The 17,243-nt window shown below is 38.1% G+C and overlaps 1 protein-coding gene across 2 annotated transcripts in view; it reads left to right on the forward strand.

The window, feature by feature from the left end:
- The first annotated feature begins 1,156 nt into the window (after positions 1-1,156).
- cadm2b (cell adhesion molecule 2b) overlaps positions 1,157-17,243 on the forward strand; it is a 246,341-nt gene continuing 230,254 nt past the window's right edge. For both annotated transcript variants that reach the window (XM_087795131.1, XM_087795132.1), the window contains exon 1: positions 1,157-1,383. In XM_087795131.1, the coding sequence (XP_087651257.1) occupies positions 1,323-1,383 (61 nt within the window). In that variant the 5' untranslated portion in view covers positions 1,157-1,322. The remainder of the gene's footprint in view (positions 1,384-17,243) is intronic.

The raw sequence follows: 17,243 nt of genomic DNA on the forward strand, positions 1-17,243 counted from the left end.
CTTACTGATGTAAATTCTTTGGAAGGTCAACCATTAGTGAACATGTATACTTTTATAATTTATTATAATATTCATCTTTGTTAAAATTGCTTTAGAAAATTAAACTTGAGCTCTATTCTACGATTGTGTAGCCAATTGTGACAATTGTCAACTTTTTGTCTTTTTGGCTTGTTGGTCAGTAGTTTACTTCTAGTACTCCGGGTTCTTGTTAAATCAAAGTAAACGTAATCACAATAATTAAGTAAGTCATTTAGTAACTTATTTATATTTATAGAGCGCTTTTCTAGACCAGGGTCACAAAGCGCTTAAACAATAAAAAAAATACTCAAAAAAGATATACTAAAAAGATCAAGATAACACAGAGAAAAACACAGAAAATAAGGGAAAAGCCTGCAAGAATAAGAAAGTAAGAGATTAAGAATGATTAATTAGTAGCTGGTTTACTTTGGAAATGAAAAACCTAAATAACTAAAATTTGATGCATTGTGTTTGCTTGTTTACCCTAGGTACTCCGGTTTTCACTTATATATATATATAACATTTATATAATAACGTAATTTAAAACTTAAAGTCTATTTAAAAAAAATATTAGATTTACACAATATTTACCCATCTTCATATTGATATCTAATATATTTTCCCCCCTAATTTGACTTTTGACCTTCATTACATCAATATTTTTTTTATTATTTTTATTGATCAGATCCCCATCCAATGAATGACCGCTGACCTGCACATCTATGCATATATATTAAACTTGTTTTCAGAATGTAATTCAATTAACAACACCAACACGAATACTACTACCAATACAAATAATAATAACAATAATTATTATTATAATATGAATTATAATAAGTGGCATCACCACCTGAGAATTTCAAGTATAAAAAAGTCATCATAAAAATCATATTTATTAAGGGAATGAACGCTTAAAACGCAGATTTAATCTCGCAGAATAGTTTCTCGAGTGATGGGGTTTTACGCGAGACAAAGATCGTCTATTGGAGAGGCGTCTTCATTAGTCCCCCAAAAAAAAAAAGAAGCGAAAAAGCAAGAGGGGTGGGCGGGATCTGGCTCTCTGCAGCGAGTCAAAGGGAGGTAATAAAGGGAGGCAGGCTCTGCTCTGGTACCGACGAGCATCTGTGCCGTCCTGCTTCAACTCACTCCCCCTCAGTCAGGATCCGTGACAGCGCGCAAGGACCCGCAGAGTGTCCTCGATGTGACACCGGCTCGGTCACCTGGATAAGAAGAGAGACAGTCAGAGAGAGACAAGACAGACGGGAGTGTCGACGTGAGGAAAGGAGAGAAAACCCCCGAATATGATGGTCCAGCGGCAGCTGCTCTTCGTCCTCTACAGCCTCAGCGCGGGCGTCTTGAAAGGTGAGCGGCTGGAGACGGGCGTGGTGTGGCTCCGCGAGTGATGCTCTCGCCAGAGTACCTGCCTTTTGTTTGTGCTGGAATGCTGGAGAAGTTGAGGAGGATTTTTTATTTGATTTTTTATTTTTTTCCTCCGTGCGTGGTAATGCGCAAGTTTTCGCAGGTGTCAAGTTGAAGATGACAACTGCGTGGTGAAGTTGTCAATGCGTGGCTGTGATGCGTTCAAAGACCCTGGAACTCTGCGGGCTGTCCCGATAGCGTGCAGCCACCGCCCTGGGTGCACACACGGGGGGTGGGCTGCCGTGGAAAAGGGGGGGCCCCTCGGTAACTTCCCGATGTCTAAACCGTTCCACGCGTTTTTTTTAACCAGGCTCGGGCCACTTGTTGGTTTCCTCCGGGTACTCCATTTAAAATAGTGCCTAAACCTGCGACTGATTTGAATGAGTTCGCAGGTTTCCTTCAGGTACTCCACTTAACTTTGCTATGTTGGAAAATAGACTAAATCCAGCGGAATTAAATCATACATTTTATTAACATTATCATCATTTGTTTCACTGGAAAAAAAAATAGGGTACCCCCTTGTTAATTGACCTCATCATGTTTAAATACCTGCATAAAAATATTGATATTTTTAATGTTTTTCATTGTTTTTATGTTATAAGTTTATACAATTATCCCCCCCCAAAAAAAGATACAAACAAACAAACAAATAAACAACAACACAATGGTGGTGCTTATGTTAAAGGTTCCTCTGGGTAATCTACTTTAACTAAATGTCATTGTACTTTATGTTGAAACCTATGATCATTTGTTTGAAAAAATTAAAAAACAATTGTTTAGGGAAACCATGGGGTTTCTCCAGGTACCTCACCATGTTTTAATGTTAATACATTTATTCTACTTTTTACGTTAAGTTGACCTCAAAGTTTTCTCAACCCCACAAAACAAACAAATAAGACACACACTGGTGGTGCTGATGTTAAAGCTTCCTCTTGGTAATCCACTTTTATTCAATCTCTCTCAAACCCTTGTTGTTCTATCTGCCTATGACAGTATCCTTAGGGGTGTTAATGTTTCATTAAAATCAATGGCTTTTTTTCATCAAAAGTTGGTGGTCTGTGGGAATTTTGGCATTTTAGGATTTTAGTTAAAAGAAAACATGAATTATTAATTGACAGAAAGAGTTTTATTTGTGTGTTAAAACTTTTCCAGTGGTTATTTTGTTTTGTTTCCTTTAGGTACCCCACTTAATTAAAAAGTACAAAACTCAAAATTGATTCAAATAATGCTTATAAATGAGGTCCTTATAGCTATTTTGAAAATGTGTTTATTTTTAAAGGTAACTCTTATGGTCCTCTCCTAGTACTCTACTGTTATTACATTGCAAAAATGTACTCTAAACTGAGGTTTTCTCATAGTACTCTAATGATCAGTTTAACACAAACATAATAAAAAAGTATACATATATACATATAAAAGTATAAAAGTGTAAAAGTATTTTACTATATATGTTTCTCCTGGTACACAGTTTTCACTTGCAGAACTTCATATAAGAATAAGTGCTGCCCAAGTTTTATGTAAAGGGCTGTTACTTGTGAAAATGAGTTAAATGTGACTAAGCAATTATAAAATTGGTTTACTCAGAGTACTCCCATTTACCTGGTAGAAAAAGTATTATACAATTATTCTCCATCATGAAGTATTTTACCTGATGTAGTTTTCTTTTGTGGGGTTTCTCTAAGTACTACAGATGAAACCATCAAAAAATAAAAAATATATACATTAAAGAAGAAAATTGTGACAGATTCCCAATCTGAAAGTTACTGGATATAAAAATGACTGATGCAAATTATTTGAAGGTTAAAACATTTATGAAAATGAACTTTTTATCTGTAAAAAAATTTCAAGGTGCACATGAAAGGTTTGTGTAGCCCTCAAAACATTCTGTTTAATTCTGTTTAAAGTTGCTTTAGAATATTAAACTTGAGCTATATTCCACTATTGTGTTGCAAATTGTAACAATTGTCATCGTATTTGTGTTGTTGGTTGGTCAGGTCTGATTTCAATCGAAATTCCCATGATGTGTTAACATTGATCGGATTAAAAATAAATAGTTAAGTGATTGCATAAACAATATTAGACTGTTTGAGGTTTACTTCTAGTACTCCCAAGTTCTTTTAAAATGAAAGTAAACATAAACACGATAAATATTTCTTTCACTTTGGAAATCAAATAATAAATGATGCATTTTTTACGATGGTTTACCCCAAGTACTTTACTTAAAAAACAGCATGAAAAATAAAATAAACTTAAAGTAATAAAAAGCCGAAATCCTTTATTTAAAAAAATAAATAGGCTTCATTGGTATGTCTAAGTGCCCTGCAACAGACTGGCGTCCTGTCCAGGGTGTCCCCTGCCTCTTGCCCTATGATTCTGGGATAGGCTCCAGTCTCCCCGCGACCGCGACCCCAGGACAAAGCGGTTGTCAATGAATGAATGAACGGTATGTGTAAGTGTCTTTTCTGAACTATCCTCTAGTAGGTTTACTCACTACATTTGTGGGTAAAGAGTTTCCTCTAGGTACTCTAATGCATGTACGCGATCACAATCTGGGAACTCTAATGTAAAGGCTGTTGAACTGGGAGTGTGCATGTGTAAGTAAAATGGGAGTTTGATGAATTCTCAGGGATCAACAAGTGCTCGTTCTTCCCACAACCGTCTCATCACATTAATCAAAAGCGGTGTTTCTCAGCATCGTCACTTGCTTCTGGTCCCGAGAGTGGGATCATTACTGAGAACTCGAGCAGCTGTTAGGACTTGAACCAGGCTGCTTAGTGGGGCTCACTCCAAGCACTGACTTGTAAGTTCATCTTTACCAAATGATGTATATATTCTTTATCAGGCCTCGTCGCGCGCGCTGCCTTTGGCGGTCCTGCCGCTCTCTCTACAGGAAATCTCAGCTGATGATTGATCTCTCCGAGTCGTCTAATTTGAAATGGCATCAGTATCCAGCTGTGGCCTGATGACACATCCGACACATCCGGCACATCCGCCTCCCACCGCGCCTCGTAGATGCATCTATTCTGGCGAAGTGACCGTGGTGGATTTTTAAATGACCCCGGGGTCACTGCTCTTCTCGGCGATATCTAGGATGCGCCTCTTCATACCTGAGTGTGTAATGAGCGTCTGTGTTGAAGGTCGTATATCATCTTCATGCTCAATACCATTCCGGGAGCGTGTGGGCCGAACGTGTTTTTATTAAGAACGCGCCACGAAACTTCTTTCTGCTACAACTGTCATATTGGTCATCTTTGTGTAGGGTGGTAAAGATGTGTCCTTAATGTTCATTTAAAAATTGCTTTTGGAGTCCAGAGATGATCGGTGGAGAAAAGATGAGTCTGTAACCTTCTTCAGATATTTTTCAGAAAATAAATATTCTTACGCAGATTCACCATGGGCCTCATGTACTGGGAATAGCAAGGAAAATGGTGCAGACACAAAAATATTGGGATGCATCTTTTCTTTGTACATAATCAACGAGGAATACCGCGCAGACGTCTTTGTTCCATTCCATGCCTACGTTTTTGTGATCGAAGAAAAACAAGAATTTAAACTGGATAAACAGTTTCTATTCATTCGTTTTAAACATTTCTGACAGGTTTCGCACACTGTTAAGTACATGCAACATGTGGCAGGAAGCCTGCTGGTTTTATCCATTCATTCTTAAATAATACGTACGTTGCCATGGAAAAGCCCTCGAGTAAACGACCGGCTACACATCAAAATAAACTGCACAGTATGGTATTAAAGATGTAGAAAAAAGGCAGACTCTCCATGTTGGCTATAAAGCTGCTATAACACTTAAGCTTGGGTACAAGCGATAGTAGCAGATAATGGATGACACAGTACTACCTGGCAAACTTTGTTTTAGGGTTGCACGGTAATATTGTCTGACCCCTGTACGGCGTACATTTTAGGACATCGTCAGGTCTCCGGGTAAGATGTCAGGTTTCAACGAAAAACGTTGTCAGATCGTACATCCTTCTTAGTTCGTAGCTGTGAACGCTACTACCAACTAAGCTGTCCGGGCTAGTGATCTCAGGGGGGTAAGTCATCGTCTAAGGACGAGACCGAGGTTTTTCCAAAGCCTTTTGGTTTGATAAATGAGGTTTTCCTGAATCCTCACACTTCACTCTGAGACCTGGCGAAGTCCTAAAATGTACACCTTACCTCTAAGAACTTGGATGGCATAGCTTGTTTCTATATTGGCTTAGTGGGAAGGGTTTCGGTTGAGGTCGTCCCCTGAAGGGGGTTAAGAACCCAGTTCCTGACAGATGCAAGTTGTTTATCGATGCTCTCTTTGAATAAAGTTTTAAATGAGGTACTTGGCAGAGGTAGGCCTTTGCTCAGTGTTTTTCTCCTTTTCTAATGCTGTTATCATCCGTTTTCTTTTGCGACCACTGCCTCCTGACTTCCCCACTTGAACAAAAACAATTAGTCTCCTCTATCACTGTGGCGTATTAAACATTTAGGCGTCGCAGCACCCGTTGGGCCTCAGACGAGCTTTTAAAGTTAAACCAGCGGTAGCAGAGTTCGCAGCGAGAAAGATGAGCCTGGGAGGAAGCGACTCTCAGCACTCTGGCGCATGAGCGAGCTGCTGAGCCGGGGAGTCTACAGTATCACTGCGGCGTGTGAAGCAGGGCTGCTATTGAACTGTCAATTAGGCGGCGATAACGCTGTACTTGCATGCTCCTCATGACCTACACCAAGAGGCTTATGATTGCCGTGCAATTTTTGTCAAGGCGTCCTGATAGAAGGTCCTCAAGCCCACAAGGAGATATGGACCTGCTGTGTTAGTAGCTAGAAACTTCTATTGGTCTTTTTTTCTGTCATTCAGCTGCTATAATGTCAAGGGTAGAAATTTGTTGATGATACACTTTCATCTGACCAAAGGAGAAGAAATCATGTTGTTATTGGGATATTATCAACACCATTAGCATATGGCTGGGGACCCCCTTTGTAATACTCTGTAAATGCTTCAAAAATATACACAGAATCATTAACTTTTAAAGTTTTGATGATTCACTTTTCAGTTCTGTTTGTTTGTTATGGAAATCTGGGCAATTTTTCTGCACGTTTGTAAAAACAAACTTGACATATGCTGCTTCCTATTTTCAGAGATCTTATCTAACAGCAGTAGCTTCCTTAGCAGTGCCGGTTGTTCTGCTCCTTTCATCTTTTTTTGGTCCGTCAGAAACTAGTGATGGTATGATGAAGCTTCACGAAACAGTGTCATGTTGTTTAGAGGTCAGTAGGTGGCAACATCAGTTTAAGAATGATTATTATATACATATAATATGCGATGATTCCATAGAATGGTTGTTCAAAACAAAACAATTAAATAGTGCAGAGACCACCATCTAGTGGGTTTTGAAAATAATGACACTGCTTCATGAAGCTTCATCAGACCATCACTATCAGAAACCTGTACATTTCCTTCTTACTAGCTAGCTACAAGCTAGCCTAAACAGCCAGGTTGACGCAGTGTTACATCGTCACTGCTGGTTACGTACGATCAGAACCTTAGAAATCCGAAGATTTGTTGTAGGTTCAGGGCGAATTGTTGAAACAGATTTTATATTATATCAAATTATATTCAATTCCATTTCCCCCTCCCAATTTCCTGAGGCACCTCTGCCAGCCCCCACTTTATAAAACCAACCTTTTTTGCACCACAGTTTTATGTGGGCATTCTATCCATAGACCGACCTTCATATAACATATTTTTCACTAGTTTAAAGGTTTATTTTGTAGGTAAACTTGACTGAAACGAGGGTCTAAACAGTCACCAGCTAATTTTACTTCAGAGAAAAGCACCATCTTTTTTCAAAACACCTTTCAGACAGTAATAATCAATAGAACAAAAAAAGATTCAACATCTCGGTATCTGTTCACCTTCAGTGTAATCCCTCAAAACTGACTCGTCCCAACAATTATGTTCGCGCCGCCGTGATAGGAACACTTCAAGTCAACACCCGTCAAGCCCGTTTTAACACCATGTGACGTCGTGTGGACCGATGCTAGTTAGCTCCGCAAATCTGTTTCCCGTCTCCCCGTGGAGAACCTCTTCCAAGAGATGATCTGCGTGTCAATATTTCTTCTCTTGACTCTATTTCTGTCTGAGGTCAGTGCTGCTCAAGTGTTTCATCACGTTTTATCTTCTGGAATAAAAAAAAAAAAATCTCTCCAGTGTCGGTGCGAACGCTGCTGATCCTCGAAGTTCCCTCATTATGTACAGTACGTCTGCGATTGTGTGTGAATTCACTTATTCTATAGCAGCTGTAATACCAGCTGAACAAACCTCCCCACTTGAAAACAAATGCCAGTTAAGACTACTCAAAATCTCATTTTGTTACTGTTGAGATCACTGTGGGTCTCCATCACACTAGTTCCTTTCATTTTTTTAAGCATTTAATGTGTTGATTTAAGTGTCTCTTAAATGGATCCAAGACTCTATTGTATCATCTGTATGTGTCTGTTTTTACAAACTATTTACATTAGAAAATGTGCTTAAGCCCCGCCCACTTGAAAAAAACACAGTTTTTCTGGAGATTAAATGTTTGTTGTTTGTTTACCATATCCACACCCACTCTACTGTGATTGGCATCGTGGTTTGTCACCGTGCGTCATCAATCCCGGAAGTCTCCACCTCAAAGGGACTCGTTGTATAAAAAAAACAGGGCGTGATTACAGCTGGCTGGAGGCGGAGTAAAGCCTTTATTACGTCATAATGGGCTCCACTCTTGTAACCTCTTGTTCGCCCAGATTTCAGACAGGGGAGAACTTGGTCATGATGAGGAGTGAGTCAGGAAAGTTGGGTTTCCTCTTTAGTTAATCTTTAAAAACAAAAGTTCAACTAATGTTAATTCTGTGGGGTTTAGACTAGAGCTTGACCCAAGTGCTGATGTTAACAACCAAACAACAGACAAAAACAGAAATAATCAAAGAGGGTTTAATCTATAATCTGGCGCCTGTTGCTGCAGGAGAGGTGGCTTTAAGGTCTGCTGTTGAGGTGGTAATTGTGTGATGAGCAGCAACTGCTTTTAGAGCAACAGGCATCACAGGACTCAGAAAACAAAAGAACATACAACATTTGTTTCTGTTGCCATTAAAATAGGCTCGAGCCAATTCGCCGCAGCCAAGGAGGAGGATTTAATTCCTGATTTCAACTGCACCTCATGTTCACCGAGACAAGGTGACGCATCTGAAAAAAATACATTTGGAAAACATTCAGCTACATAATAAGTTGTCTGTTCAGTCAAATCTGCAGGAGGCCAGTGAAGCGGCACGTGAACGCATCTCCTGTGGTTTAGAATAATCAGCAGCAGGAAAAAAAACTGAGCTGTTGGCGAGCGCCAACACAGTCGGAGGACACGGTGGGGGGAACCACACATTTGCGTATACCTTCAAGTCCCCCTCAGACGCTCTCTCGCTGCCTGGTCCGATTCCGCCTCAAATGAATAATCCAGTAAAAAAAGGACAAATCTATTTAGAAAAGTTGACAGATACACATCTGCGGGGATAAGCCTCCAGTCAACGGCGAATGTGCTTCGACAAGAGGAACAGGCTTAGAGATTAGCTCCCCGCTGCCCCCGCGTGCTGTCGTCCTGCTTTTTGTCACGCCGCGTTTGCATACTCGCCCGAGCCCGAGCCGAAGCTGCTGGACGCCCATGTGATCACGCCGCTCAAGTTGACCACAGAGAGAGAGAGATTTGTGGGATGAAGACGTTAGCGGGAGAATCCGGTGACTGCCATCTTGGCAAGTGGAGCTCAGTCTTGAGTTAGAGATTTGGTGTAGAGCCGCAGTTAATCCTGCCTGAGGGACGCGCCAGATGTTCCTGGAGGAACTGTTTTAATTGAGCCAATTATGAGGGGAAAAAAAGTGATTTATTCTTCTATGATTCATGATGCCCCGCTTCTTGTCATCTATGATGCTGTCTTTTCTGTTATATATTATATAGAGAGAGATTTGTCCCAAAATTTGGCCAAGAAAGTTTATAAACAGATCAATATTTTATATTTTATTTGCCTGTTTTCAGGTCGAGACATACCAGTCACTTTTTGCTTCTTGGAATACGCTCACCCAGGTGTCTTCAATGCGACATTTGGACAAACTCCCAAATAAACAAACTTAGCGAAAGAATTTAGATTTGTTACCAAACTTTTAAAGAAGAGAAGGTTGAGCAAATTCCTGAAAATCTCTTGCAAATCCATGACTAGAACAAGATAGGAAACCCAGATCGCTTAAATGAAGGAAACAATTGGATATGAAACTTGACGATCTGCAGCTTATCCAGGACTTAAAAAGCAGAATTATGTGTTGACATGCTACAGAAACCTAAAGAACAAAATTTCGAAAGACGAAAGACGTTTAATTTCATATTCCAAGACGCAAAATGGCTTCATTTTGGAAGTCGACGGCATGACTGGACCGTAAAACAGAACAAAAATGAAACATTCAAAGTGAAATATTGATATTTTTCTATACATTTATTGAAAAATAAGGTTATTTCAACAAGAATTGACAACCTTTCAAATGTATTTTATCAAAAAACTGAGTTTAAATTTAATTTACACTATTTTTTATTTCCCCTTGAAGAAGTTGGTCATGACACAAACATGCATCATTGTTAACTGAAGTATTGAATTGGATTTTAAAGCTCCTTTAAGACACTTAAAAATGACTCATGAGATCTACGTCATGATGTGATTAAGCTCGAGGCCGGTCAGCTCAAGTCATTATATTTTTCTCTTTGAATTTACATTTAAATGATCCATGATGACGAGGAAGTGCAGATGATCTGAGCAGTCATGTGACACCCCGTTTCCATTGACTCTCGTCCTCCCTGATGTTTTCTCGTTGCTTCTGTCTTCCCTTTTTTCGCATTCCCCGACATCCCCGCGTCCTCCCCGGGAACGTCGCCTTTACTTCATATTCTGCTGTTTGCAGTGTTGACCTTTCCCAATCTCTCCTGGCCTCGTCTCAGTTGAAGTGGGCTTTGTGCCCGACCAGGGATGAGCCTGTGAATCTCATTTAGCTCCTGTGATCATCTGCTCTCTCTCTGCTGCAGTCTCAATGAACAAAGTTAATATTTTTCTCCGAAACGACAGCCCCTAATATTCCATGACCCACTGGGCATGTAATCTGCTTTAGCTTCTTCTTTTCTCTCTCCTTTCTTTCCCACGTACTGACTATTGACTTGCGTAGACGTCGTGTCACCTTGGTTTGTTTGCTTGTTTGTTTCAGAGCCCCCCCCCTTTAGATTATTTCCACCTGAGTTCAAACTGCAGTTATACATTCAATATATTTGCTAGAACGCTTTCCTTTGACGGACTTTGATTCAGGACTTTTTATATATTGTCGACTTTACAAATGTGCACACAAGAGCTATGTGCTCAGCCAGGTTCTCTGATGACTCTGAATAGTTGTTTTTTTGGGTTTATATTTTATTTTATTTTAAATCTTTCAGAAAGCAAGACAAAACCCTCGACCATGCCCCCTCCCCCCTAAACATCCCCTGCCAAAAATACATTAAAAAAAACACAACTAAAAGAAAACACACAAAATACCCAGCACTAAAATATAAAATATCTATTTTTAAATGATCCAATCAGAAACGTAGAGACTGGAATCCAGTAGAGTCCATGACTCTACTAGTAGAGATTGGAATTCCAATGTCTGCTATAAGAAGACTTCCTGTCCTGTTGTCCCCAATCTTTGACCTTTTTTCAATTTTTTAGGAGGGAAAAATGCAGTTACTTTCGTGGTGGTTATATTTTGTGCTAGGAGGGGAAAAGAGCTTTTCTCAGTGTTTTAGATTTGCATTTGAAACAATTATGGTACAGTAGAAATGCTATTGAAACACATGTTCTCAGTGTTAATTTTTAATTTTTAGTTTTTGTCTATTTTCGATTTTTTTTGAATGGAATGTGCACCACTCATTAGCAGTGGATTTCAGCAATGACTTATAGCACAGTATACATTTATGTGTGTTTAAAAAACAAACCTTTTAAAAAAAAATTGTTTTAGTTACATAGATTGAATAATGCAAATATTAAAATGAAACATTGTAGAAAAAACCCAGAAAAAATGGCTGCATTCAAAAATAATTGAAAGTCCAGTAAATAATTGTTGTTTACTTTGATTCAGTGTTTACCCTAGTTGTGGAGGCACCATGACAATGGCTTATCATTTAAAAAAAAAAAAAATACTGTGTTTACCCAACTAAATAACTATCTTAGTCTTCTTTTTCAGGAAAGTTTATTATGTTGAACGATACATTATTTGTCAATACAAACATAAATTGTTGAACATTCTACTTAAAACATTTTAGATAAATATTCAACTTAAATCAGTTAGCTCTCCAACTATCAAGACAACGTTCCTGATTCCACACAGAGCTGCCTCTCTCTACCCAGTATGACCTGGAACCTTCTCGCAATACTTGCTAATATTTTCAGTCTAGTTAAAGTTTAATTTGAGTTTCAAAAAGAGTGTTTTCCGAGCTGTCCCTGTGTGTTTTGATGAGATATTGATTGGATCATAAATGTGATTAAAATAAAAAGGTTTGATACAAATATCAAGGCAAGGTCAGGTAGTCTGTTGCAGTTTAACTCTTTAGGTCCATGATCTCACTTTGTGAACTCGATTTCTCAATGTTTGTCAATTTGACAAAACATTATTTTGTTGAATGGAAAACGCTGTGTTTGGACATCAGGTGTTTTTTTAGGGTTTTTGCCAACGAGTAAATAAGTGACTTCACATGAATCATGTAAATGTTCCAATGGTTGGGAGCCACTGAAAATGGCTGTCCCAGGATCTACAGCAGAATAAAAACCCAGAGTAACCTTTGATTGTTTGCATTTGACGCAGATTTGAAATCTGGATAAAAAGGAACATAGTTTTACTTTTAATGTATCTATTGATACTGAAGTGTAGATGGTGTTTACACATTTAGTCCACGCTTCTGTCGTGAATTCTGTTCCTAAATAATTTTCCCACATGGTAGTCTGCTGGTCAGTAGGTGGCGCTGACAGACTTAAAGATTTTGATTCTTTAATTAGAGTAAAGTTAACATCATGTGCAGATTAAGAGTCCTGTAGCGGTTCAAAGTGGAGTGGAGTTGCTCCCATGTTTGACCAGGTTTCACTCCCTCCTCATGATTCTTGTTAAAATAATCAACTTAATCTAGTAAAAAACTTGCATGACCTCAAAAAATATTCCTTACCTAAGATCTACACACAGTAGATGCTTTAAAATTCATCACACTCAAAAAAAGTATGAATAATTAATTGTAATTTTATCCCAAATCATACATTTTTATGGATTAAAACAATCATTTATTAGTAAAACGTATGAACACTTTATTACTTTGACAGACTAAGCAATGATTGAGTTCTGTTCTCAACGTTCCTTTGTCTGTTTTTGACAGTGTTTTTTCATTTAAATACCCACGCTTATACCGTTATTGGTCTCACAGGGAACATGGTTCCATCCCAGCTAGTTTGGGCGAAAGGCGGGGGACACCCTGGACAGTTTGATATTCCATCATAGGGCACAAATAAAGATAAAAAAGCAACTTGTACATGATTACACCGTCAGGCAATTTAGAGTCTTCAATTAATCGATGTTAGTTCTCCCATCGTGGGAGGAAACCAGAGTGTCTGAAAGCAAAAGGAGGACATTCAAACTCTGCATCATGTAGATGAGGTTCTCTCTAAAATCAAGCCTAATGGAAACCAGCGACCTTCTTGCTGTGAGGTTGCAGTAAAAGCATGATTTATAATGAAAAAAAAGAATGGCCTCGAAAGTAAACATCAAATAAACTATAAGATTTAAATTTGTTTTCATGAGTCGAAATTCTGTCTGATGCCGATTAAAATGATAACAATTATCATTTTTTGGCCACACAGAAATATTAAGGTAAAATACATTCAGACATTCTATGACGAAGACAAATACAAAAGCAACGACTATTCATTAGCAAACAAACCACTTTTGACAAAACCAAAGAAGATTTAAATGAAGCCAAACAAAAACTCATGCCTTCTGTTTCTGAAGGTCATAAAAACATGAACAAAAAAAAATCAACAAAGCTTTTTCATTTATCGGAACTTTGTTAGATGCGCAATTGGTATTAATCTTACGATACGATAAGTACCACGATACGGGGACAATGATACGATATAGTTCGATACTGGTGGAGCAAAACATTTGTAGTATTGTCGAGGACTTGACTCTGGTGTTGCAGAATTTACAGACCACATGACTCTTGATAAAGTCGTAACTGCTTTCATTTGTTTTGAAACCAAAATATGTCCAAACATCAATTAAAAAAACAGCTACTGGAGTCGAGTGTTTCCTCTCGTCCTCAGTCATCGCCTGGATATTGCATTGTTCCTTTAGCTGCGGAGAATGTGATGACCGCCATCTAGTGGACAGACTTTTAACTGCAACTCACAAAATGAACAAATCATTCACATGCTGTGAATATTTGCATGTTAAATGTAAGTAAAAATTGAATTATTTCTATTTTAAATACACCTTATTGACTATACTATAAACATGTATGTTGGTAACCAAGGTTCTTTATTTTTTGGGGTGAAAAAATTAAATCGATACGGTGCTGTCCTTTATCGAAACAGTGTCATGTTGTTACAAGGTCAGTAGGTGGCGCCATCAGTTTAAAAATGATGTCATGTTTTATTAGAAAAGTTGTTCAAAACAAAGGAAAATAGTGCAGAGACTGCCATCTAGTGGACTCATGATAATAATGACACTGCTTAATGAAGCTTCACCATACCATCACTACTTTTCAGGGTGTGCCGCTGCCTCTCGCCCTGTGCAGCTGGGATATTCCCCATCACAAACTTACAAACACATCACTTATTATTTTCTATTAAGAGAAGGGAAACATCGCTGTCAATCACTATGAGCAACAGGGGCAAGGAAATGTGATGAATGTTTGATCTCAAATTAAACTTTATTCTGCACTAAAGTGTTTTTTATTGTGAAACACCAGATACAGAAACACGCATCACTTCCTGACGCACCTTCAGATATGCAGTCGAACTGCAGCCTCCCGCTGGAATAACTCATGCAGCAACACTTGTTAGCGGCAAATGAAGTTATTTACTCCGAGATAATGTTTCATAGTTTATGGCTCCGAGAGTTGATGTGAATTAAAGTCCTCGGCAGTAAATAAATACAAGCGATCGGATAGAGACGAGGACTTGTTGTACAAGGGTGTTTGTTCTGTCGTGACGAGAGAAGTGATGGACGGCCTCCGCCTGACGTTTGAGCTCATCAAGGCTGATCCTTTCCTCGGGAACTTCACGTGAATATATTGCTTCATAATTAACTGCAAATGTAATTCTGTTTTCATCTCAAGTCGAACTAAAAACCTCACACCAGACGCTCAGGTTTCAAACTCTTCTCATGTCAACAAGTGTTCATGGTGGCCTTGGTTTATAGAATTGTTAGAAAACTGCCATCAATTCGTTTTTTTTGCCTTTTTTCCACTTACATTTTTGACTGTGAAATAAAAAACAGACAATATAATAACTAGGGTTGTCAAATTTCAAGGATAATTTCCAATGCAGATACTTTTTGATACCATGGTTAAAAAAAGAAGTAGCTTTACTTTGAAGTAAACAACTTTATTTAATAAAGAAAACCATTGATCAATCATTTTACATTCAAAGAGTTGTGATGGTAACATTTTTATTATTGTACAATTTATAAGTCCAATACATTATCACTGAAAAGGAAAAGGGGAAAATATAAAACAATCCTGAGGGATCAATAAAGTTTTACCTTACCTTACCTTATTTCAAATAACATTAGTTTAGCAACCGTCAGAAAGCGTCTCATATTTTTACATTAAATAACTTTATCATCAAATGTAAGTTAACGTAATGTTCTTTTGTCAGTATAGCTGTAGCTAAGTGTTTCTCTAGCGCTAATAACTAGTGGAGCTTCATGGAACAGTGTCATGTTGTTTAGACATCAGTAGGTGGCGACATCACTTTAAAAATAATGTAATTTTCATTAGAACAGTTGTTAAAAACAAAAGAAAATAGTAGAGCGACCGCCATCTAGAGGAACATAATGACTGCTCAGACCATCACTCATAATAACTACTCTAAGAACGCTTGTTGGTTGTGAGTTTAACGTGACACAAGTTATATCGAACTGAAACTCACTCACCTTGAACTCTGTAAACAAGTGTTTGTTGGTTCGAGGAGTTTCATCCGAAACACGTTTAACATGATTTTAACTCAAATATCAGATGTCATTGTTTTAAAGATGGCAGAGGTTCCATTCCGGGCTCACATGTGTAAACTAACGCGCCAAGAACACGTGTATTCGATACTTTCAGTACCAAAAAAAGCTGCTATCGTTGCGGTACTGAAGTATCAGTTCTTGCAACAACCCTCATAAAAACTGGATTTTTAAAAAAACATAATAACTTTAATAAAACACAAATAATCAAACTGAGATAATACATTTTAACTATTTGACAAATCTACACTTATTATGTAATTCACTCACATTTTTAAGCTGCTTTGGTAGAGCCTCTTATATATCTATGTTTGTTTATATTTGTGTTTTTTCCCCTGCACCACTACTTATATTTCCATTGTGTAGTAGTATGTTATTTTGTTATTTTAATTGTTATTTCTCATTTAATTATATGTTTTTTTATGTTTTAATGTGTTTCTATTGATGTTTGTTCTGTGGGAAAAATAAAGGAATATTGTATCTTAATGTGAAAGAACACTGTCTATCTACCCACTTAAAAAAAAAATCTGACTGAAAACAACTTGCTCACAAATTCCAACACTGCTCCTTCTTATTTGCTCACTCCCTCTTTATAAACTCATCACTGCAAGTGTGTGTTCAGAACCTTTTTTAAAATGATTATTCATGCTTCTATTGGAAACTTTGAGAACAATCTGGTCTGTGTTCAAACAGGTACTTGAATTTGAATGGAACTACAAAAAACATCCTGAATCCTTGAATTGTGAATAAAATCAAATATTGTTGGATATTTAATGAAAGTGTCAAAGGTGAAGTAGAGATCGCCTCCTGTGGACACATCTGGTTCTGCACATGGCCATCCAACTTTTGTAACCAATTGTTGCATAAATGCGGACATTATTGATGTAATTCGTGTCTAACCTGCCCACAGACGACAAGCACACGACGGTCACAGCACACCCGTCTCACCATCTGGTGTTCCCCATTTACAAACCCCTGTCGGGGTAGACGTATTCAGCACCGAAGAGGAACAACTGAAGAGCTTCAGGAGTGGAAGACATCAAAGACGATCTGGAGACATGTTCACGTCTCTAAAGGGACTTTTTGAGTGGAAAAGAAACTTCAATGAGGAGCTGCTCTGTTCTTTTTTATTTTTATATTTTTTATTTTAAACAAAAACACGTCTGTGTATTTCTCACAAGATAAAAACTCACCCCCCACTCCCCTAGACATCACCCGTGGAGCTGAGGGCGCATCCACTGACACCATGTGGGAAAGAGGGATTACTATAAAAAAAAAAGTGCTTCTTCTCTTCAATTAGATCTTTCTGTACCCATGTTAAAAACATTCAGGAACTTGAATGCGGACTTGCCTTCGAGCCGGGTTGTTGGAGATGAAGAGGAAATCATCCCTTGTCTCCAAACTTTTCCTCTTTGATTTATAGTCTCTTAAAAAAAAAGCTCAGAGTGGATATGATCAGTGATCCACAACCTTTGATCCGGGGTAAAAACCTTGTTTATTTAGATTAGCGATAAGAAAA

Source organism: Callionymus lyra, chromosome 7, assembly GCF_982586985.1.
Source record: "Callionymus lyra chromosome 7, fCalLyr1.hap1.1, whole genome shotgun sequence".
NCBI classification, from domain to species: domain Eukaryota; kingdom Metazoa; phylum Chordata; class Actinopteri; order Syngnathiformes; family Callionymidae; genus Callionymus; species Callionymus lyra.